This window comes from Callospermophilus lateralis, chromosome 17 (genome assembly GCF_048772815.1).
Source record: "Callospermophilus lateralis isolate mCalLat2 chromosome 17, mCalLat2.hap1, whole genome shotgun sequence".
Classification (NCBI taxonomy): domain Eukaryota; kingdom Metazoa; phylum Chordata; class Mammalia; order Rodentia; family Sciuridae; genus Callospermophilus; species Callospermophilus lateralis.
The window spans coordinates 13,315,926-13,341,642 of NC_135321.1; the positions used below are offsets into that span (position 1 = coordinate 13,315,926).

The 25,717-nt window shown below is 43.4% G+C and overlaps 1 protein-coding gene across 1 annotated transcript in view; it reads right to left on the reverse strand.

The window, feature by feature from the left end:
- Positions 1-12,129: 12,129 nt before the first annotated feature.
- The window catches only part of Tnfrsf11a (TNF receptor superfamily member 11a), a 48,345-nt gene continuing 34,757 nt past the window's right edge, over positions 12,130-25,717 (reverse strand). The window contains exons 9-10 of the mRNA XM_076837332.2: positions 23,776-24,520; positions 12,130-12,449 (exon numbers count right to left, since the gene is read on the reverse strand). Of these exons, the coding sequence (XP_076693447.1) occupies positions 12,130-12,449; positions 23,776-24,520 (1,065 nt within the window). The remainder of the gene's footprint in view (positions 12,450-23,775; positions 24,521-25,717) is intronic.

The window sequence follows — 25,717 nt, forward strand, 5'->3', positions numbered from 1 at the left end:
AAGAGACTCCAAGAGGATCTGCAGAGACAAGGCCACATGAGGACACGGAGTGAAGCTGCCTGTTTGTAAGCCAGGAAGACAGCTTCACCAGAAACCAACCTCGACAGCACCTTGATCTTGGACTTCTGGCATCCAGAACCGAGAGAGAAAGGATTTCTGCTGCGTGAGCCTCACAGTCTTTGGGGTTTTGTTAGGGCAGCCCTAGAAGACTAATATAACAGATAATTAGAAGCTGCTTTTGTGAAAAACACTGACTCTTCATTTGGACCTCCAGTTGCCCAGTGGTAACAAAAGGCAGGGTGAAGCCTGGCATCTCTGCCTTCATTTTGTATCTGCTCAGATCTGCGGGTAGGCCTTCATCATTTAAGGAATGTTCACCTAAACACTGGTAATGTAAGGTTTATTAGCCCTCAGTTTACCTGACCTATCTCATCCCCCTTCAAGACTGAGGACACCAAGATAAGAGTAAGAGATATTTTCAAGATTTGTAGTAGTCTTGTTCCAGCTCCTGGGGTGGAGCCTAGAAGTCCCCCCAGTCATCGCTCTTTCCCTTCCAGGAATAGCGGAGCCTTGCAGGCAGGTCACCCCACGGTCTCATGGGAACTGAATTGCACCCTTCGGGATGACAGTCTGATAAATAAGCATCCTGAAGCAACAAATGCCCCCTCAAGTGACAAGGACTGCTCCAGAGTCACCTCACGGAAGCAGAACTGACCTAATGGTCAACCAGACCACAGCTTGGCCAAGACTGATCAATTGTGCATACCTCTTGCCACCTCTTCCCTAGTGTACCCTAAAGCTGTGCCAGTACCCCAAGGGCAGGACTGAGATGCTTGATCTCACGTTGCTTCCCCAACATGGCCTCATTGGTTAAAGTTCCTGTCCTGCTTTTCAGTATTACTTCTTCCATTTGGTTCTTGGGGCAAGTGGCTGGACCTGACTGGGAAGGATCCTTCTTGCCCACTCCAAGCTTCTGATGGTTTCTGGCCACCCTTGGAGCTCTTTGGCTGGTGATAGTGTCATTCCAACTCTTGCCTATGTCTTCACGTGGTTGTGTCCCTGTGTGTATGGTACATCTAAGTCTGAGTCTTCCTCTCCTTGAAAGGACACTGGTTGTTGGATATAGGACCTGCATTTATCCAGTATGGTTATATAATTTGATTGCACTTATAAAGATCCTATTTTCAAACATCCCAAGTACCAGCCATTAGGACTTCAATGCATTTGGGGAAGGGTTCACAATTACCCACCATAGGCCACAAGTCTGGGATTTTTTTTTTTTTTTTTTTATAGCAGGAATTAAGGAGAGCAGTGTCTGAGTAAGAGATTTGGGTCTTGAAATCCTTTCAGTTTGGGGGGACCACCCCACCCCCAAAGCTTTAGTAGTTCTCAACTGGAGACTAGAATTCACCTTTGCAGGAAGACAATCTTTTTGCTTTGGGAAAATATACTGAATGCCCTTTTATTTATACAAACTAAAGCAAATATCCTGTTCTGAAATAAAGTGGTTTCAGATAAAGCAACTTGTATGATAATTTAAAAGTCTATCTCCGTTAAGGGCACATTCCCATCTTGTAGTTTGCTTGTGGAAAAGCGATTGGGCCTAGATACTGGGTAGGGCAAGAATGGTTTCGAGTGCATTTGCATTGTTAGGGTAGGCATGGGAGAAGTGAGTGCTGGAGGAATTACAGGTGCTGCACTCTGGAGCCAGGCTGAAGGCTAAGGAGGAGTTTATCCTGAGGCCACCACAGTGCATTAGAACCAGCCATACAGACTTGTAAAACCAATTGAAAAAGTTTCAGGAATTTTGCAAGCTGATTGATCAACTATCATTTAAAATTAAATTATAAAAGATTATAATTTTAAAAACTATATTTAAAAACTAATAATTATTTTACTGCATTTTCCTATGAGTATTCTTGGGTTTGCTGCATGGCGCGGGTGTGGGGAGATACTCTATAAGGCTGTCATGCCTCTGCGCGTCTCTTCCCAACTCCCACTCAGTGACATCGCAGTGGAGACCTTGAAACCTATCACAGGGGAGATTCACAATTACAATCACTCGGCTTCAGCCCCCTCCAGCAGGTCGGTAAACATTTACAGGAGCCCACTGCCAGAGGACACGGTGGCAGTGTTTGACCTGCTGACTCCGGCAGTTGTCTGATATCCAATGCTATTTGTTTTTTCTGGGCTGGAAAAGCATGCACAGCAAGCAAGCAGGCACATGTCTATGCTTGGAATCAGCAGCCTGGAGAGGCAGGTGACAAGGTGTCAGAGGGAAAGTAGAGGAGATGGAGCCCAGATCAGAGCTGACACTTCTCGGGGTCTGTGCAGTGGCCGGGCCCTATTGACTTAATCCTGTCCTGAGGCCCCCCAAATAAAAAACAGTCTGTGTAAACATGGCTTGAGGAGTCTCAGGAGCAGAATCAAAGAGACCTGAGTGAGGACTGGGTCACCTGTCATCCTACAGGAAGGGGTTCCACCTGTTTCTAAACAGACTGACAATGTCAAAGTTCCAGAAAGCTCCCAGAAGTCATTTCTATAGGTTTTCTCAGGACCTTTAATAATCTCATGTGCCCCCATGATTCTCTAAGAGAGGTGCCTTTTATAGCAACTCCCAAAGTTATCTGTCCACAAAATGAACAGCTCATGGCTGAGGCTCCACAAAACACATTTTGGAAGGTCCTGAACTAGATTCCTGGGTTTCATGGAACCTGCCTGGCCAGTTGAAGTTTTCCAGCTCTGTTACAGTTAAGTGATCTTTAAGAATCACTTAAGATCCTTAAGATCCTGTTTGTTTCCCCACACATGGTTGTGCTTAATGGTACCCTAACTAAGGACCCTTCTTCATCACCACCACCAAACCAAACAAAAAATACCATGGGAAGAATTCTTTGTGAATGATTTCAAAAGGAAGAGAAAACTAGAATATGGACATGTCCATCATGTGTCCAGAATGTATCAATGAGGGCAAAATTGCTAGATTTAGCAAATAAAAAGACAGAATATTCAGTTAAGTTTGAACTTAGGATAAACAAGGAATAATTTTTAGTTTATATGTTGTTCTCATGCAACATTTGTGAGGTACACAAGCCAAAATCTTATATATTGTTTATCTGAAAATGTAACTGGGCAGCCTGTATTTTCCTGGCAACTCTGATGGGAGCTTGCTTTTTAGGGAATGCTGTGAGGTCTTTGGAAGGCAGTTCTGGTGGAAAGTGAATAAATTTTTGAGTCAGATAGTTCTGGTGGGACTAGTTTGAATGCTCAACTAGCAATATGGGTGAGTTACTTTACCTCTCTGACCCTTGATTTTCCCAGCCACAAATAATGCTGGGGGTAATATTTTCTTCATAAGATAGCTGATAGGATTAAATCTGAAGATGCATGAAATCGACTTTACTGCAGTGATTATTAGCACACAGTAGTTGTTTCACTAATATCAGTTCTACTCTCCTCAAACTGTTTCCTTTTGTTTGAGGGACGTATGATCAAACAATTTTGTTGGAGTCCTAAAGGATAAGGTGAATTTGTGGGGCTTCCGTAGTTCTAAGGCAAGGAGCTAATGCACAGCTTCTCGTTACTCCCTGCACAGCCCTTCACACCTGAAGACCTTAAGAGACACACCCAGAAGCCTTTCCAGGGAGACTCAACCAGCCCTGCGTTTCCTAGTAATCCACATGTCCACGAGTTCTACTGGAGACACAATTGACCCAAATCTTCCAGAAGCTTCTGTGTTTCATTTGCAAATGCTGATTTTACAGGCAGTGTTTTGTTCTCTTGGCTTTCCAACACTGCTGGATAACAGGCCGTGGAGGACAGAGGCAGCCTGCCCCAGGTGGTGCTTCTCCTCTGTGTCTTTCTCTGTCACTCTGTTGCTGAACACATTTTCAATTTCCCAAGCTAGTGAAGAAGAACTGCAAAATTGATGCTCCAAAGAGCGGGAGCACTTCAAGCTGTGCGTATTCTTCTCTATCCTGGCTTGTATAATTATTTTGATTACCAAGCTAATTCTCTAATTACGTTGCATTTGGACCAATGCTAATTATTTAACATTAGTTTGTAGCCTGTGTGGACTGACTGGGAAACAAAAATCATTGTCTTGGGCAAATGAGGGGAATTAGAAGGAAATTTGGGGCAACTCACTATGCTAAATCTGTTGTGCATTATTCTAAAAGTAGATAATGGATCATGTAGACAGATAACTTACGAAAACAAAAACAAAAGCAAGCCATTTCCTAGAAGAGAAAGGAGATCAGTCCAAGGCTGCCATCGTTCTAATTATGGCTCTGGTTTTCCCCAGAGCACAGGAATCTTCACATTCTTTTCAAAATGCGGTAAGGAAGCAGAGAGGTTCCTGTTAATGAAAATACAACCTCATTTGAATGTTTAAAAATACCTCTTGAGCATAGGACCAACTGCTATCTTACCTACTGGGTAGATGATAAGGATGTTGTTTGTAACAGTTTTAATTAAGTAATAAGAAGGAAAAAGACATAATTTAAGAGTGTGATTACCCAAATTACCCAGAAGAATACTTTATCTCTCCTTATTGATTTTTTACATAGATCTAAAACCTATAGAACCCTTGCTTTTAGGAAGTAAAACAAAATGAGCAAAACAAACTCTGTTCATCATTAGCTAAACTATTTTTAGAATCAATTTGTGGAAAATTCCAGGGGCTGGCGGGGATGTGGAGTGATCACATTGCTCTGCTGCACACACACACACACACACACACACACACACTATGCCTCAAATTTGTTAAAATCCAACTGCCAAAGTGGGCAATGGTGTTAGGAGGTGGGACCTTTGGGGTGATTAGGCATGAGGGCAGAGCCTTCATGAATGGAGTTATTTTTCTTATAAAAGAGGCCGGGGGTGGGTGTGGAAGAGGGCCAGAGAACAGCCTGGCCCCTCTCACCATGTGAGGACATAGCAATAAGTGGGCCGTCTGGGACCCCAAGGGGCCCTCACCAAAACCCACTGTGCTGGCCCCCTGATCTTACTATTCCAGCCTCCAGGACTGTAAGAAATAGATTTCCATTTTTATGGGCCACTCAATTAAGTGGGTTTTTTTGTTTTTTTTTTTTTAGGGGGTGGGCTATGAAGGGTTTTTGTTTAATACTTCTGAAAAGAATGAATATACAAAGAATTAAAACAGGAAAAAGCATTGGTTAAACACTAATGAATCTACAAGATTAGGATTTGGGGAAGGTGGAAAAGATTACCTAAACATTTTTTAAAAACTGGAAACTGCAATCAAATAAGCTGGGAAAAAAATCCCTATTAACTCTTATGAAGAGTCTCTACAAGACTCTTGCCATGATTTTCATTAGAGAATATCAGTGGGCTAGGGGGCCTCATATGCAAAACAGAAATAAGGGGATTCCCAACTGGTCAGTCCCCTTGTTGGTAAATGTTCTCCCACGCTATCCACATGCCTCAGTTAAGTTTTAATATGGAAAAATTTAATTTCTGGAGCGACCAATATGTATTTTAACTTTCATCATATAAAACCCCTTCAATTTTATGAAAAAGAAAAATAAAACTGCTATTTTGTTATAGCAGCCCAAAGGAACTAAGGCAATATACTTACTATACAATCCAGTTACCTTCCTTGGTGTTTCTCTGAAGGACATAACACCAATGTTCATAAAAATGTTGAGAGTGATTTTATTCATAACTATCTTAAACTAGAAATAACCCAAAGGTAGCTCACTCGTAAATGGATAAACGAGTTATAGTACAATCAGGCAAAAAAAAAAGAACACCATATGAACAAAAAATCCCACCCAAAATGATACTACTCAGAAACAAAGGGAACAAGCAAAAAACACAACTTACGCTAAAGTGAGAGAAGCCAGACCTAAACACCTACACACTGTACCATTCCGTTGATATGACCTTATGGGAAAGAGAGATAGCAGATCAGAGGTAGCCAGGGGCTGCGACAGGGGAGGCATCTGACATCAGAGGAACAGGAGGGAGCTGTGAGCAATGGTGAAGCGTTCTGTTTTGGCTGCGGCAGTTCCAGGACTCCATGCTTTTATCAGAATACAGAGATATAGACCTTTAGATGGTGCATTTCACTGCATGTAAATGATACTGACTCAAACTTATTATTTTAAATGAGTCATTTTGTGTCCTCATAGGTATCATGCCAATGGTGAATAGATTTCCATTAAAACCTGATGCAAGCAAGCTTGGGAAGGAAGGTGGGCAGGTGGCAGGAAGGAGCAGGTCCTCCCCTTTTCTTCAAGTAACTAGCCAGCTGCTGCCCTGCCGCTCCTTTCTCTGTGTGAGCAACAGACAGATGCACTGAGCTGACGGGGCCCGTGTTTGAAGGTAGTGTCTTGGAGAACAGTGGCCACCGTCTGCCCGTGATCGTAGATGTCTTCCATCCTACAGACACCTGCTCATTGTCCACACCATCCATGGATGTCCAGACCTGAAGTGCCAAGTAACTTCTGAGTTTTTATTTGTTTGCTCAGCTTTAGAGACCTCTCAAGCATGTCACAGTGGCTGTTCATTACGGATGCTGTAATGACTGCCATCTTGGATACAGATCTATAGGGCCCTGCAGCCTACAGCTGGTGGGGTGCAATAAGGATAAATGCCCATCAGCTACTGCGAGGGGGTTGCTCACCCTTCTTATATAGCATATCAATATCTGCTTGCCCGAGCTGCTGAAAACAGAATGATCAGTATCATCTCATTTACAGAAAGGAATCTTTTCTGGGGTATAGAGCCAACTAACTTTATGTGAAAGATATTGTACTGGTCCTGAGTTTCCGGAGAAATAGAACCAATAGGATCTATCCATTTATTGACTGGGAGAAATTTATTACACAACTATCAAGGATGAGCAGTCCCACAATCTGCCACAGGAAATTGGAGGCTCAGGAAAGCAGGAGGTGATTAGAGGCCTGAGAGCCAGAGCACTGGGGACAGAAGGCTGAGGCCCAGTGTGAATAGGTATGATGCTGGGGATGGGAGCCTTTGACGAGTGACAGTAGCAATAAAACTGAGCCAAATAGAACGGACACACAGGCAAACCCTGAGCTGGGGGTTTAACCTCAAGGAGAGAGGAGACAGCACTGAGAAAGAGAAGGTTGCTCTTGGAATAAAGAAGGGATGCACCTTTTGTTGGGTAGCTGAGGTGGGCCAGGGTCTGGTTGATCATTATCTCAGTTTGGATTTTGCTAAGTGGATTTTAGCAAAAGATCATTATCTCAGTTTGGATTTTGCTAAGTGGATCTTTTGCTAAGTGAATTCCTTATTGCCTGAGGGGGCAACCTAGTTCCCACCAGATGATTGCTCCTGCTCAGAGGGGTAGCCTCACTCCTGTCCTGGGGTAATCGCTCCCATTTGGGGAGTGATCTCATCATGGGGTGGTCTGTCTAAGGACTCTGCTGTTCCAGGAGGGTGTAGGACAATGACTGACGACTTCTAGGTCTCTCTCCCGGGCATCTGGAACAGGATGTTGTGAAAGCAGGCAGCTGGATGTCCCTGAAAATCTTGAAAATACCTTAGCGATTCTTATCTTGGGGTCCTCGGTTTTGAGGGGGGCGAGATAGGGTGAGTAAACTTAGTGATAATAAACAAACCTTATATTGCCAGTTTTTAGACAGACATTCCTTAAGTTTGACAGGTCTATAGGTGGAAGACCTCGGAGTGCCTCTGTTCTTTGTCCTTGTGTAGTCCCTAATGGTCCCTACTGGGCACAGTGAATTCAACCTTTTTCTACATTTTGTGTACTCAGGCCCTCGTGGTCTGGAAGCTGCCTACCCACCCTGGGAAGGCCATCTGCTTGGCTCAGTCCACTGACTCAAATGCCAGCCTCATCCAGAAACCCTCTCACAGACACACCAGGAATGACGTTTGAGATCCGGCATCCAAGGCCCAGTCAAGTTGACACAGAAATTAACCACCACAGATACAAAATTTCTAGTGCAAAATTGTAGGACTTACTAATTAATTTGGAAAACTAATGAAAAGTTGGAAGTTTAAAAAAAATATTTCCATTGTTGACTCTCTCTACCTAAGTTCAACTCTAGTGTACATCATTTTTTTTATATACCTAAAAGCAGAAAATTTTGGGTATAAACATGACCATTTACCCACATGGTCATTATAATGGCCACTGAAAATTTTGAAGTTTGGGTGCACACCCCACTGCTAGCTTTGTGAACTCGGGAAATTTGTTAACCATCCAAGCCCAAGTCCTCTTTTAAAAAGATAATAATAATCACTCATAGATTTGCTGTGATGATTCAATGAGCAAATATTCATATAGCAATAGGTGCACTGGGAACTGGTAGCTGTTAGCCATGGCTGGCATGAAGGGGGCCCTCTCCTTGTCTTGAGTACACTTTACATTCTTGTTTTCCTCTCTAATAGAGCTGCCAATGGTTGCTGCTGCTGCCCCCTCCCCATCGGCAGCCACCAACAGTGGTTTAGGTCAGGAGCAGAGGCCACCATCAGTGCCAAGAGGTCTGGACTCAACATCAAATGACAGCTTAGTGTCAGTGAAGGTCCTGACCCAGAGCTCAGGGTCCTGGCTCTGTTGCCACACCACACTCCAGTCATGACATCTGAACCCTTGCATGGCCTAAGGTTCGTTTCTTTTATTGTCAGAAATTGTTGTCTTGTCCCTTCTTGACCTTCTGACTCAGAGTCAGCCCGGGGTTAATAGAAGTAGAAGGCAAGAAATAATTTTGGGTATAAACATGACCATTTACCCACATGGTCATTATAATGGCCACTGAAAAATTTGAAGTTTGGGTGCACACCCCACTGCTAGTTTTGTGAACTCGGGAAAAAATACCTGTTTTAAAAGGGGAAGGACATACGAAGAATATTAAAACAGTCCTACTTGCCCCCCAACGTCTTCCCAGAACAACCTTGAATTGCGACCTCTTCTTGCTGTGGCGACCACCTAGAAAAATGTATCTTGAGACATTGCAGATTGTCATGGGTAAGCTGTACCATTAACAGACCAAACACGTTTGTGTCTTTCCACAATGTCAGAACTTATTGAAAAACAATAAATTCACAGGCTATACCACTTTTAGTGATGGCAGTTCACCAGATATTCATGGGTTGCCTGCTAGTCATAAGCTGGGTAAGCACAAGTTTTTTTTATTCCAATTTTAATTACTAATTATCTATAACATTCAAGTCACACATCCCACTTTACACAATGAAATATATAGGTTACAGACAGGCAGATTTTGCTTGCTCTCTCCAGACCCTGACACCATAGATCAAGCCCAACTCAGCAGCTGGAAGGATGGGGGACCATGCACAGAGAGCTCAGGCTTGTCTGGCCCCACCCCCAACTCGCTGCACCTTCAAAAGCAAGCCCCACCCAGCAGGGCCCAGGCCTAAGAACCACCCCAGTTGAGTTGATCCAACTATAGAACCTTGAACTAAGTAAGTAGCAGTTGCTTTAAGTCACTACATCATGGGGTGGGTTGTCACACAGCAAGAATCCTTTCCCTGTTCCATGTATCACATCTGAACTACTCCTGACATTTGCAAGTAAAGAAACTAATTCTTCCTTTTTCTAGCAGCTGAGTAGAACACAAGTAGGAAATAACACATTTCATTTCCCTTTAAACTCTCTCACTAGGTGCCAGGCTGTATTTAAAATAATTTTCTTATGAGATTAACAACAAAGAGTGTTTTCTCTCCCAACCCTGTTGTCAAGGGAACCACCAATAAGACACAATAAAACCAATGTTTGACACCAGAGCACACCATGGAGATCAGGAGGAAGTTGCATCATGATTCTATAAAGAGTCCTGTTTTAGCACGACATGAAAAAGTAACCTTGTGTGGTCAAATATAAGTTTAATAATCTCTTTATCATGTCCCCCAAATAATTTTTCATTATTGTTTTCATTTCCTTCTGATTCCATTTGTCACATACATCTCTATAATTCACAGACACAGACCTATATTTGCTACACATTTCCTATCACTTAATTGCCTGTGGAACAACACAGAATTAGTAGGGATCCATGTGGGAAAGAATGTTACCTTTTTTCTGAAAATAGACTTTTAACATATTTATATAGCACCTCACACTTAAGGAGCTCAAGGCACTTTGGCGTTCACTGTAGCATCCTTTTGATATCTCTGGGTAGGGAAACCATGATAAATTATCATCACTGCCTTTTTATAGAAAGAAAATGAAAGCACAAGAAGGCAAAATCATCTCAGTGAGATGGTGACAGTCACAGTAGAAATGGGTTTTTAGCTCAGCAGCCTACTCTGTAAACTTATAACTTTGTTTAATATATTCCATATCAAAAAGTACAATGGGGAAAAAAGTACAATGGTTTCTTCCATTTGTGTAGCATCTCTCTTTGGATGGACTTTAATTAAAAGAGTAAGACAGATTGTAAATTCCCACCAACACATCATCCTGGCACTGCAGTTATTTCCCACAGTTCTTTCTGCCAGTGAAGGAGCCATTCTCCGCTTCTCCATTAGAAATCACAATCAACTGCCCCCTCCCCATCGCTGGCTGCCCCAGCCTTTCTAGGGGAACTGCAACCAGGAAGGTGAAGCCAGGGAGGGATGGCCATTCTCTTTAGCTGGACACTTGTGGTTGGTAAAGTCTGCACAGCAACCACTACCAGATATGCAAAATAATTTTAATTTGCTTAGGGGCTTTACCTTTTCTTCAGTGTTTGAAGAGAACCAATGCTCATTGGCCACTAAAGTGGGTAAATCCCCAGTTGACTCCTTATGGTCTGACTTACACTGTTTCCTCTCAAGACAACCAATGCCAAGAGACGCACCCGTAGGAAAATAAATTTCCCTGTATTCACAACACAGGGATTTGTTTGTAATTTATATGCACTGAAAAATAGCAAGAATGTTTTCGACTTCTACAAGTCTAAATCAGAGATGCACAGGATTGAGGAGGAAAAGAGGGCCCAGTGCCAAAACACATTTATGGCATTCATATCTAGAAAGAGAAAATGCAAATTAATATGTCAACTTATTCATTTTTTTCTTGAATTTTCCTGGCACCCTCCTTTCACTTTGTATGCAGGCTGGCCTTGTGTCCTTACTCATTTTCTGCATCCTTTCCAGCGAGACATCAGGAATAAGAGTGCCAAGCCACAACAACTCGGATTTTTACATATTTAGTTGCCAAGTACCTGTTACCTCTGCCAGTATGGACAAGTAAATCTGGTAGTGGGCAAGGCCAGGCACTGAACTTAATTCTGCTCAAGGATCTATACAGATTTAAAAACATGGTGTCGGGGAGAGGGCTGGGGGCAGGAGAAATGGAAGTTACTCCCAATTACTCAGGAGGTTGAAGCAGGAGAATTGGAAGTTCGAGGCCAGCCTCAGGGAGACACTTTCCCAAAATAAAAAAGGACAGCGGGTGTAGGTAAGTGGTAGAGCACCTCCTGGGTTCAATCCCCAGGATCAGGGATTGGGGTGGGGGACATTGAGGGAGAACATTTGATTTGCCATTTTCTTCCTTTTAGAAAAAGAGAACATAGAATGTCTCTCTCAGAAAATGCATCCCTCCACTTGTTCCCTGCACCTCATTCTAGGCTTAAAGTGTCTAGCCTTCCCCTCAAAGTGCTTAGAGCCCTCAGGGAACACTGTGAGGAGAGAAGAGATGCGAAAGAAATTATGTAAAGGAGACTGTTACCTCCAGGATAATCTGGGAGAAGAGAGGGCAAAAGTATCAAGAAATATGGTATGAAAGAAAGTGAAATATAAATATGGGGGGGATAGAGATCTGGATGGCATGAGAGAGTCATAAAACATGTCAAAAGGGACAAGTTGCGGATTACAAGATAACAGGTGGCGGAGGGGGAGGAGTCACAAGGTAGTCACAGGTGCCCAGCGCAGATCACAAGGTGCACCTGCGCGGAGAGTGGACCAGCCGCTGTGGGCCTCGGCGAGAAGTCACGATCCATTTACTGTTTTGCAGTCACTGGTTTTCCGAAGACCAAGGTGGGCAGAGGGTGCCAGGTCACTGTGCACAAGTGTACCGATGCGTGGCGGGGGTTCCTGGCTCAGAGCTGCGACCTCAGGTGCCACCGCGCGGCCGGAGGCGACACCGGGCGTCCGCCGCAGGGCTGGCCTCGCTCACGCGGCCGCGCCCTGCTCCTGCACCGGCCGCGAGGCCTTCTCGGGCCCCGGCGCGCCCTGCTCCTGCAGCCCCGCGCCCAGCCGCGCCTCGGCGCCCGCGCACGAGTCCGGGAAGCGCGGCGCGTTCCCCGCGAAGGAGTCGCGTCGCGCCAGCGTCTCTTCCTGCACCGGGCGGCCCACGGGCTCCGCCGCGGCCCCCGGCCCCGCCGCGCCCTCCTGCGACGTCTGGCTGACGTAGACCACGATGATGTCGCCCTTGAAGTTCATCACCTGCCCGCTGGAGATGAACGTGGAGTTGCTGTTTCCAGTCACGTTCCCTGCGGGAGGGGAGACACGGAGAGGTTGAGTCAGCGTCGCCGCTGGGGACGGGCCCCGAGAGAAGGCGCCCCTCGCAGGCTGGCCCGCAGGGTCTCTAGGAGGGAGGCCGGGCACTCCCTCCCTCTGGGGAGGCCCCTGCGCCTAGCGGCCTGCAGAGGCAGAGGAGGGAGGCAGGAGGCAGGAGGCCGCGCTCATGCCCGGCACAGGGACTGAATCTGGATTGCAGAACCTCAGACAAGAACCAAAGGTTACAAAGGCGACGTGGGGGGCGCAGCAAGCACAGCTAATGGCCCAGCCGTGTCACTGGGCAAACCTCAGTCCACCGGAGGCTTCTGTCACCTGGGGGCCTTCATTCCTTCTTCCTTCTATAGAGGTTCCTAGCAGCTCAGTCCTGGAGGACCATGGGGTCAAGTGGGCTCAGTTTTTAGCGGAGGTTAATAAATTTTCTTAACATTAAAAAGAAGAAGTTACTCTAAAAGAATGTTTTTTTTTTCTTCTGTCATGCAAAGGGAAATAAGCCTATTCCCCAAACTAAAGGTCAAGTATTTTCTCTGATACGTGAAGGTAACCCACAATGGGGAAGGGGTGGATTGGACAAAGGGGAATGAAGGGAAGGGAGGGGGAATGGGAAAAGGAAAGAATCTGACATAACTTCCCTTTGTACCTACATGAATATACCACAGTGACTCACCATCGTGTACATCCACAAGAAATTAATTAAAAAAAAAAACAACTATGGGTAAATGGCAGAAAGGTCAATAGGGGGGGGGGTAGGGGAAGGGGAAGAGGAAGGAGAAGTACTGGGGACTGAATTAGAACAAGAAATATTTCATGCTTTTATAATTATATCAAAATGGATTCTATTGTCATATAAAACTAAAAAGAACCAATAAAAAATAATGTTTTTTTCTTTTCTATGACAACATTCTTGCTGGTTCTGTTGTCTTCAATATCATATAAAACTACATAAAGGGTAAATCTAGGCACTGGATGAATGATTTATGATTTTGAATTTCATCACATCTCTTCTTTTTCCTCTTCATATTTAGATGTATCTAGTTGTGTCAGGGTGTATGTGATTTATTCACCATTTAAATTTTTTATTTTCCAACAAATCATCATGAATCCATCATTATTTACTACTTCTTTGTTAGAACCTTAAATTAGTCTAAGCTGAAGTTAAAAAAAAACCAAAAACCTGTTTTGGGGGCATTGTTTTGCACATGAAGATTTGTGTAAAATTTTGCATCTTAAGAATTTCATTCCATGCTGTTGCCCCATGGCAAACAATTCTTTGATAGCCATATCCTAAAATTTCTATAGGACTAATTTTCTTTTCAGTTTTCTATTTTTATTTTCAAAATAGAACTCAAACCCTTTAATTTAAGGGATATATTTTAACATTCAGAATCCTTCAATTTATAGACTGGATAATAATCTTATTCTTGGAGGGCCATAGGGAGGTGGCAGTGGAGTAGACAATATCAAGCTCTTTAAATTCCTGACAATTAAGAAGCTAACTTAACTAGAAAGAGCATGAGACTCTCAAGTTTATTCGTCAAGTGTTTCTTTACTGAAGATATAATTTATGACAAAACAACCTTTGATCAAGTCCATTGTGCTGCCTTTTGTGAAATACAGTTAAACTGGTACAGATTAAACTTTTTTAAAAAAGAGAAGTTGTACTGATTTGCCAACAACAAGTGTCCTCAGGGTGGTCTTCATGGCTGTGTGACCTGCACGGCTGCATGGAGCCTTGAACTCAGAAAGGCCCCAGGATTGTTTGAATGCTCTGCTGTCATCATCTTGAAATTCCTATTAATTTTTGAACAGGAGGGTCTTGCATTTTAATTTTTCACTAGCTCTGCAAATTATATTGCCATTTCTGAGGAACAGGCAAGTGTTAGGAGTATTGATCTGAGTTTGTCTTTAATATAGCATCACTTTTTTGGGAGGTAACATCTCATAGGTTGGACATGTTTTAATTTTGCAGAAGTGTTTGCCAAATGATTTTTTTCTACTGATGAAGTAAATATTCAGCAAAACACTGAATTATAGAGGTTATCCATTGGTGCTCTTAAGATACAGACTCAATTTTGTGTTTTCTGGATATCAAGCCTCCTACCACTTGCTGGAATCTCGTGATGAGATACGTGGACTCTCAGGAGAGAGGAAAAGAGACCCTTAGTAGACTCAGATCTACAGGCAAGAACTACTCATGCTTGTTCCTTTAGTTAGATGAACAAAGCTTCCAGCGTATGCTTGTAACACATCAACTAGGACAAAAACAAATCAATTTAAATGTCACCAGATTCAAAGACTTATACAAATGTGCCCACAGATGATCTATAGTCAGACTGCTTAGCCAAAAAGAAACATTCTAATCCCCAAATATCAAATTATTTTCTTGGAACTTAATTCTCAAGAAAAAGCTTGTCTGGGAACCTGCACTTTTTTGGGGGAGGGGGATACCAGGGATTGAATCCAGGGGCACTTAACCACCAAGCCACATCCCCAACCCTTTATTATATTTTATTAGAGACAGGGTCTCGCTGAGTTAATGAGGCTGGGTTTGAACTCACAATCCTCCTGCCTCAGCCTCCCGAGACACAGGGATTACAGGTGTGTGCCACTGCACCCAGCTCCAGGAAAATCTTATATGTAATCAGAGAGTTCAAGCTTGGGGCATCACTTGTCTACTCCTCTCTGAGACAAGGGGTGCCCACACCCTGCTTTTGGGGTATGTACATCTTCTCTGTCCCTAAATAAATCCTTGTGTGTGCCTTATTTTTGACATGTACTGGGATTCTTTCAAAAGTCAAGAACCCCCAGGCTGAATTGAGGTTCATTCTCCTCTTTGGAGGGACCTTTTCAGACCCCGATCTAGTGACATGGATGCCAACTTTTTGACACAGAAGTGAGTCCTGTCCCTTGGAGACTGGACTGGTTTTCTGACTATATCTATGATACCTTTAATGTCAAAATAGAACAAAAACAAAGTCACTTGCCAAACAGGCTACATGCACAATTCTCCTAGAGTGGTATTTCCCCAATTTCTCATATAGGTCTCTTCCACCTCAACTTTAATAGCAAAATATTTTCAACAACTCATTCTTTGAATCATCCAAAAACATTCAACAATTTTCATAGAAATGATCCTCATGCTTATCAAACTCATTTTTTTGCCAGTTTATATAATAATGAAAGTTTTAAAATGACACCAAGGTCAATTTACACCCACAGGACTGGGCACACCCAGGCATTATGGAAAGCATGATCATTCATCAGTGGGGGCAGAGGGCCCGGGAATCCTAGGGTAGCCAAAAAGTTGTGAGTAATCAGTGTGCCAAGGGCTTTGGAGGACCTCATTCACAGAGAGGAGAGTGAGGGTTAATCTGAGCCTTAAATGGAGATAGATCAAGAGCATCCACTCCAATAATAAAGGTGATAGAAACATTACTCCAAATCCAGACTTTTCTGCATGCTCTCTCCAGGCTGTTGGCTGTATTCGGACACCTGCCTGCAGATGCTTTGCATGTGAGCACTCCTGGTGGTTGGCTGGCTCATCCCTCTACTAATTGACATTGTTTTCAGGGTGAAAACTGTCTTACAGCCTTCTTTTTCCTTGGCTTCTCATAACCCAGACTCACCTGAATAATCTAATAACATCAATATCATTGTGGGGTTTCCATCTCTGGGGATCAGAGGGGAGGAAGTTTGACAACAGGCATAGGTGTATTAATGGTGCCTGAGTACAGGAGTGTAAGAAATTGGGTAAAAAATAGGAGAGAGCAGGAGTCCAAAACATATTGGTTCTTGTCCCAGCTTGGCCCTCATTGGTGGTGAGAATTTGAGACAAACTACCTAAAAACTACCTAAAAACTCTTCAGGTTTGCTCATGTACAAAATGAGCATCAATGACCAAGTCATGCTAGCTTGGCATGTGCAGGCATGTCATATATATTTGTTAAATAAATGAACTCATAAATGTGGCAATCTGGTGGGATGGCACAGGGTTAAACAAGATGGTGGGTTTGAAAATGCTTGGGAAATGGCACAAAATTAGTCACAGATACAATGACAGCCCTGCTGTAGCTATTAAGTAGCATTAGCACTCACAAAACCCCAAAAGGCACAGAAATTTGTGAAACAGAGACTGAGTGGTAATGTCCTTTCCATCCATCTGGTTGGAGGCTCTGCATGTGTCTTAGAGATTGAAAGGGTGCTTTCCTCTGGAAATCTAGCCAACGTTTGTTTTCTTTTCTGAAATCATCAATCATGATTGCCTCTGGTGAGAACACTCATCTATATAAATCTACGCCAAGTCCACAGTCTCAATTCTTGTAGCACCAGTCAGCTGTGAGTTGAATGTTTGCTAGATTAGAGAGAGGCTCAGAATGAACTGGTGATAGCCTCACCCTTAAGTACAGCTCAGTCCTGAACTGTCCCTGCTAAAAGCAACAATTTGCATCCTACATCTCTGCACAGAAAGTTTCCATGGTTACGTTAGCTGATCTGAGAGGGCAGGACTCTGGGATGGCAGCCTCCTTAAGACACCATGTGGGTGACCTGCCTAATCTGGGGTGTTGTGGAACTGCCTCTCCAGCACAGTGGCCATGGTTTCTGCAGTGGCTAAGTGCCCTTGAAGGGTAACTCTTTACACCAAGGGCCCGGGAGCTACTTTCCCCAGGATGCTGTGTTGTCAGAGTAGACCTCTCCTTTGTTGGGGCCAGTAAGGGAGAATGTAAAAGGGGAAGGAAGATTTGGATGAGGCTTACCCATGATGGCCTAAGAATGATGTGAGGATTAAGAGATTGAGAAGATAAGCCACAGAGTGGGCAAAAGTATTTGAAAAGCCATGTCGAGTAAAGGACACTTACTCAAACTATTCAATGAACTCTTGAAACTCAATTTAAAAAAAGAAAACAACCTAATTCAAAAAATGGGCCAAAGACCTTAACAGACTCATCAAAGAAGATATATTCAGATGACAAATAGGTGTGTGTGTGCATGAAAAGATGCTACACGTCAAATGTATTGAAGGAAGTGAACATTAGACCAACAATTAGATTCCACTACACACTTACCAGAATGGCCTAAATCCAGAACACCAATGCCACCAATACTGGTAAAGGTGGGGAGCAACGAGAACTCATTCTGTGCTGGTAGGAATGCAAAATGGTACAGACACTTTGGAAGTGAATGGGCAGCTTCTAACACAACTAGATGTTACAAGCCCAGGATCTTCCTCTTTGGTATTTACCCAAAGGGTAAAACCTTATGTCCATAAAACAATCTGCAAGTGAATGATTATAGCAGCTTTACTCATAACTGCCTAAGATGTCCTTCAGTAGATGAATGCACAAATATTAACTGTGGTAATCCAGACTATAGAATATTATTTAGTGACAAAAAGAAATGAGCTATCAAGTCATGAGAAGACATGGAGGAAACTTCAATGCATGTTACTAAGTAAAAGAACCCAACCTGAAAGTGCTGTGTGCTGTTCAATTCCAGCTAGATGACATTGTGGAAAAACTATGGAAACAGTAAAAATATCAATGGTTGCCAGAGGCTGGGAGAGGGGGAAGGAGGGATACACAGTCAGCATACAGAGGATTTTTAGGGCAGTGAAATTACTCTATGCTACTGCAATGTGCCCTTATAATTTGTCAAAACACAACACCATGAATGAATCTTAATGTAAACCATGGACCTTGGGTGATAATGATTCACGGTAGGATCATTAATTGTATTAAACGTGCCCACTCTGGTTGGGATGTTGGTAATGGGGGAGGTCATGCATGATCATGCATGTGTTGGGGCAGAAGCCATATGGGAAATCTCTTCTTCTCCTACATTTTTTTTTTCCTTTCATGAGTCTCAAAAAGTAAAGTCCGTAGTTTTTAAAAGGCCCGAGGCCCATCTATGTGCCATTAGGCCACAGAGCCTTTAGGAACTGGCAAAGCCAAGGGCCTGTCACTCTCTCTCAGCCGCTCTCCTCAGGCTGCCTTTCCCACAGTTTTCTCCTTCAAGGCCACCCCTCACATGTATTTTATTTCACTTGAGAAATAAAAGATGGAGCCTTTTGAGAGAACTTTCCCAACAAAAGAATCAGTGATGGTTAAAACAGAAACTTCCAGAGGCAACTGGCAGCAGACAAGAGTCTCATTATAAGACAAGGAACTGTCCCTTACTGCACATCTCAGTGTCCCTTCCTGCAGAAACTTCTGGATCTGGCCTGGCCTGGCCACTGCCCCTCACTCAGCCAGAGTAGCCATTTATCCCAGGCCTATAGAAACTGAGGATTCCCCAAGACACAGTGATCCAAGGAAATCAGTATCCATTCAGGAGGAGATGGGTGGTGGCTGAAAGGACAGGCATCATCCCTGTCAGCTACTCGAATCCTGGCTTCGTTGCTTCCTAGCCCTGTGATACTGGGCAAGGACTTTGCCCCACAGGAGTTCTGGGGGGTAATTAAAAGGCTCATCACAAAGCACTTCATCGGTGGCTGGTAACTAATAACTAGAATACCACAGATGAAACTGTCATCTTCAGGATAGCAAAACCACCTTGCGGTCTCTGCATGCCACGTAACAGTAGAAAGCTACTTGAAGGCTACCCAAAAGTTGATCCGAAAACCAGAATGACACGGGGATTTTTTTATAAAGTCGGGGATTTGAACATTTAGAATGGATGAGCTGACTGAACATTAGTATTTAATGAGATTTAACTAGAAAAATGTTCTGGTAACTTGAGAGTGTTAAAAATAGCATCTAAGTCAACAGAAACAATAAACAAATGATGTGTCCCATTATGATCAGAAAGATTTATACGTTGCTAAACCCATGCTTTATATAGCAGGCTCTGTGGAATCTGTTTTTTCTCGGGCAGAAAGAACAAGCTTAGGTTTAAGAACACAATCCCTGACAGAATTTACATTTTTTAACAAGGTAATGCACACTTTGCTTCTCAAAAGCTCATTACAGTTGTTTAAAATGCATAACATATGAATATTGAATCACCAGAACTATGCCAAATAATACCACCAAATTGTCATGTAGGTTTTCTTCCAAGTAACAGAACTAAAAATATACACAAATACACTCAGATTACCCAGGCTACATTGGGTTCTTTGGGAATTAAAATAAAATAACATAATATATTTAACCCATATGCTTCTCATGTGATTTTCCTTTTTATGGAAATGCAAGCTCTGTTTTAGGTTTGGAAGAAACTGGGTATATGAAGATAAGGGAAAGGAAGCAATACTTAATAATTCCATTCTGAATCATGCTTGAAAATTACTTAGAAGATCTTAAGACCAAATCCTTCCAAAATGAGCTCTAATAATACAGAAAGAAGGGAGGTGGCACAAAATTAAACAAGGTGTATACAGTGGACAATTTAAAAATATATTTTGAAATAATGCATTGACTTTTGGCACCAATGAATGCTGAGCAATTATGACCAAGTAAGCAAATTATGAAATATTGATTTTAACTTAAAGATTCAGGACCAGTGGACTAATTAGTACCCGCCTTACAACACTTAGCTAAAAGTGAAAAGTTGGTGCATGGCATTTATTCTAAGGAGAGTGAAGAAAGTAAAGGCTAGAGGCCTGTCCACTGCTGGGGGGCAGTAAAGGGAAGGGAGGAAAATTCAGATAGGAAAACCTTTTCCTGTCCTTCTAGGATGGAAATGGATGGTCAAGAGCAGTCATTCCCAAAGCAGGTGGGCCCAGGGATGGGACTGAGGATGGGGGAGCAGCGGTGAGTCAGACAGGTGTGTTCACCCTCCAGTCATCATGGCCACCAGGAAGCTCTGGAAGAGTCTGTGCCACTCCGATGGATTGGCCCATCTTTGCTCTGTGGATTTTGCCTCCTCTGCTCAGGACAGCACAGTGTGCCCAGGGTGGTCACTGCCAGTCCTTCCATCCTCTGCTTCTCACCCAGCCTCTAAGAGCAGACCAAAGAAGTGGGGGCCTAAGAGCCCACTGGGAATGAATGAGGAACTATGGTGCTTTTGGTTGCCTGCCTACTTTGACTGGTGGGATGACTGTGCATATCCATATTGATTCCCTGAACATACCACGAAGCCACCTTTGAGATACTAGAAAGACCAGGCATGACAAGATTTTAGAAATCCCTACTGACTGTTTATGGCTACTAAGACTGGGTTGTGTGATAGACTCTAGGCTCAGTTAGAAAATGTCCAAGACTCATTGCCAGAAAAAACAGTGAACAGTGCGTGGGGCAGGCTGGGGAAGGATCCATACTTTGGAACGTATGGATTCTTTTTGAGTTTCTTCATTCTCTAACATCAATCCCTACTTGTATTCCAAGATCTTCCAAGTCACTGTAGCTCAAGAGACCTTCAATAAAGGTTTTATAGAAAAGCAAATATGTCACCAGAGTTCATCAAGAATTGCTGGGGGCCCTGTAAATAAGCAACTCTCCCCAGCTCAGAAGTAGCAGAACCTAGCGACTAACCAGAAGCTAATGCCAACTTGTTGGCCAACCATAAACACATTAATTATAAGCAGTTGCTATTTTTTCCATATGAAGTTACCATTCTCTAGTGGCACAGTAAGAATTCTAACTCCACGTGAGGAGCTTATAACCAAGATAACCATCCTGTTATCAGGATCAGGCATCATCAAAGACCTAAATTAAGGCAGGGCTGTTTAAGACATAACCAAAAGCAGGTATTTCCCCCTTCATTGGTCTTTGCTAATAATTCTCACTATTCCTTAAGATTTAGCATCAATAAAATAGCCTTAACAACTTTGGGTATTTTTTTAAAGTTGTCTACACTTGTAGGTGCTGGCACAACGGAGAAACAATTTCCTGTGGAAATGCCCAGACCTTGTCATCAGAAAGCACTTGGTTTGGTTGTAAGTTTAAATAAACAAATAAACAAAATAATACCTGGGTGTTAAAAAAACAGAATAAAACAACAACAACAACACACACACACACACACACACACACACACAAAATAAACCAAAACAGTGGAAGAGGCCACCTCGCTCTGGTCTTGAGAGCACGAGATGGAAGGGGATCAGGCCCTTCTCTCATGTCTCCTACAAGTGCCATCTTCTTTCATGCATTCTATAGGACATAAATTATAACAATTAAACAAAAAAGAACGGAAATGTGGTGTTTTGACCAGAAACCAGCCTGTTCATGTAGACATAATTGTAGAGAGAATAAAACACAGCCTCTAAAATCAGTCTGGCTGCCGCTTCTTCTCAGGCAAAAAGGAATTTGGCCCAGTGGCTGGTGAGACACAGCAGAATCTCCATGGATGCCGTGCGTGGCCAAGCACCAACTGAAGATGGAAAAAGCAGAGTACACTCTTTGCAAATTAACACCACTCGGTTGATGACACCCTATTTATTTCTTTCCTCTGAGCCTCAGTGTTTAGCACTGGAGAAATAAAAGAAGCAGAGGAGGACACTGTTTTTCACTCCTTCTCAGGACAGCAAACAATTTGGCTTTTGGCTTCATGACACTGAGTGTGTGTGTGTGTGTGTGTGTGTGTGTGAGAGAGAGAGAGAGAGAGAGAGAGAGAAGAGAGGAGAGAGAGAGAATCTTTAAATTTGCCCAAGAACTGATGATGTTTCTCCCACAGTAGCAAATGCCATCTCCTGGTGTCACCAATTGAAAAACTGGTCTGTCCTCGGTACTGCCAGGACCCAGCTGCTGCCACAGACTGAGCTGCAGCCTTCTCGCTCCCCACAGCCTGAAGAACTAGTGCTCAGTGTCTGTCCAGAGCCAACAGAACCAAAACAAATGGCTAGAAAGATGCAGAACAATGCAAACAGACAGCAGAACCGGATTCTTCGTCATGGAAATTCCTTAAAATCTTCAAAATATATTCTAAAGTCTTCAGAAGGAAAATTCTACCAGTTCTTTTAAAAATATTCTCAAATGTTATCTTCTTTCAGTTTGACTGGTAATTGATACGACAGAATTTTTAAATCAGTGCATTTGAGTAGCTGCAGTCACAATGCTTGGGAAACACCAGCACAGCTGTTTGGCCAAGGAGCCTGCAGCCATTGTTACCGGGAGGCAGAGCAGCCTCTGCGCTAGGCTGGGATCTCACAGGCAGCTCTAGCGCCACTTACAGTCTAGATCAAGAGACCTGAAAGAAAAAAGCATCTCTGGAGAGGGGTGGCCTGTAAATGAGCTATTTTTTTTTTTTCTTCTTAGAGTTGGAAGATTTTGTGAAGTCCCTTAAATAGTATGCACCATATATTCATTTTTTTTTTCTGGAAAGAGTGTCTGTAGCTTTCAGAAGACTCTTAATGAGATCCCTGACTCCTTATAGGGCTAAGGATTCCCAGAGCCAGAGGAAGCCCTCCCTGTTGGTCGCAAAGTCCTTTGTAACTACATAATAAAACAGATGGTGTTTTACCCTCAGGAAAAAGAGTCATAATGTTATCATTGGTGCCTTGTTCCTGCTCAAGCAGTGTTGCAGTGATAAATTTCCATAATGATGCTAAATTGTAAATCATCCTCCCATTCCATAACCATATTACACGTAGTGGTGATAAAGGGCCTGGTCCTAAAAAGCATTAAAAGACACTTCTCCTGCATCATTAATTTGGTACAGAACCAGAATGCTGCTCAATAAATATTAGTTAATTGAGGATCAATTAAACAATTTTGTTTGTCCTCCTGAAATTTATAAGAGCCTGAGATTTATAAGAGCTTCCCTGGGGGACCTTTAAGAGGCCTAAGTTGCTTTTTAAACAAAACCCCCCCAAAAAACAGAAATCGGGGTGGGGGGCTGGGGTTGTGGCTCAGTGGTAGAGCGCTTGCCTAGCACATGTGAGGCACTGGGTTCAATCCTCAGCACCACCACATAAAAATAAATAAAGGCATTGTGTTCATCTACAACTAAAATAATAATAAATAATAATAATAATAATAATAAACCCCATAAATCTAAAGGAACACCTTGATTTAGCCAGTCCCGAGGTCAGCGTTGACTTTGTCCTTCAGCGGTCAATGCTGGGGTTTGAGGAATACTCTGACCATAAGAAGCCTGATACTAACGTGTACTGGATATTCATAGGTGCCGTAATAGCCCAGTAGTAGAAGATGAAGCCACAGAGCAGTGGGCACAGCCTACAAGCCCACACACAGGTGCATCAAACCGAAACCCCTCTGGAAAAACACTAATTAAGAGAAAATGGTCAGGCGGAATTTTCCCATGCCAATTTCCTTTTCCCTAAATGGCCCCATAACTGCCCCCAAACCTTAGCCCAAGAACAGGGGCTTTTGCTTACTGTGGGAGACCAGGAGAATTACTTACCGGTGGCAGGTGGCAGGTCACTGGGGGCGGTTCCAGACCCAGCGCTTCCCCTTGCTGAGCTGGGAAGCCTTACACCAGCCCCGTCCTCAGGCTTGTCTCCCCACTCTGCGCCACCAGCCACTTCTTCAGAGGGAGGGCCCATGCCGTGCGCACACTGGGGCAAAGGTCCGTGTTTCAGGGAACCCATAAGGGGCTCCTGGTCCTCCCCAGGAGGGCTCCCACAGCCTGTGTAGCTGGCATAACTGCCACCCTCCACCTCTTTTTGCAAGTACTTTTCGGGGGACACGGGGATCCAATCAGTTCTGCACGGGGGCTCCGTGAAGTGGCAGCTTTCTGAGTCCACTGTGCTCTCGGTCCCGGTGAAGCACTGGCTTAAACTGTCATTCTCCCCCACCTCCAGGGGTTCAGGGAAAGGGGGTGCGGATTTGCTTCCAGCCTGGGTCAGGAGCTGTGAACACTCTGGGGGCTGCGGGGGCCTGTCCATGTACTCGTCCTCCATGGGAACCTGCCTGCTGCAGTCCGCCTTGATCTCCACCTCGCTGACCAAGGAGAACAGCCCTGCATCTTCGCCCTGTGCACCGGGCTCACCTCCGACACACGCACCCCCACAGACACCAGCTCCATCTGCACAGCACATAGCTTCTGGAACCATCTTCTCCAGCGTCAGCAGTAAGACACCTTCACACACTTCACACTGACTGGAGGCTGCCGAGGGAGCGCTGAGACAGCTGTCGCCTGAGGACGCCTGCGGGTACAAATTCAGAAGGCAGAGGCGTTAATACCCAGAGTTATTAGAACATGTTCAGCTAAACACTGCTGAAAACAGTGTTTATACTAATTATTTCCACCATAACAAGTACAGATGGCACATCCACGCGATACTTTATTTGTGCTATTCAAAATTATCGAGTGTAGGAGAATCCTAAAATGGAACACAACCAGAAATGAATGGATCTTACTGCATTTCAAAGGAATAGCATATCCACACCGAAGGGAGAAAAGAGCTAACCCACATAATGTTTCAACACAGTATTTTGACTCTATACCCTCAATATAAATATACGAAAATGACATCATACTGGATACTGTAGTTGGTTGCTATACTGGAAGCTCCAGTCGGTAGCTCTGTGCTTTGCTGTGGTATAGGTTAGTAATTCTAAACCTACTTTCTGCGTGTTCTAGAACTGAGCAAATGAGTGAACACACTAAGAACAAGTGGAACCAGGTGTCCTACTGTAGAGACAGAAGATCCAAATATGAGAAACGTGAGACAGGAAGGACCCTGGATCCCAAGTTCCAGATCCTTGATCCAGAGAGGTCAGCATAGGGCTTAAAGTTGGTAGATTTTTATACCTAAGAAAATAAATCTAAAGGACAAAATGGAATTTGAATATTCAATATGGACTGGGAGATAGTATCACACCACTGTAATACTACCTTGATTTTGATAAAGGTACCATGGTTATATATGAGAGTGTCCTTGTTCTTAGAAAATACACACTGATGTGTTTAAGGATATGGGGACACACTGCCTTTATTCACTCTACAGGGATTCAAGAAAAAAAAATGTGCATTTTTATAGGCATGCACAGAGAAAGAAAAAGAATAAAGCAATGTGATAAAATGTAAACACTTGTGAATCTGGGCTGTGGACATTGGTTGTAATATTCTATTTTGTTTAATTTTGAAATCATGTCAAAATAAAAAGTTACCAAAATAATTGCAAAGTAAATGACAGTGGTAGCTCATTCCTCCTAAGAATCTATTCTAGGCAATCAAGATTTATACTAAAAAATAACATATGCACAGAGGTGACAGAGAGGAATGAGGACTGGAGTGTGGTCCAGTGGAGAGCGCTTGCCTAGCATGTGCCTTGGGTTTGATCCTCAGCAGCACTAAACAAAACAAAACAAAAAAATTAAAGGAAGTGCTGGGGCGCTAA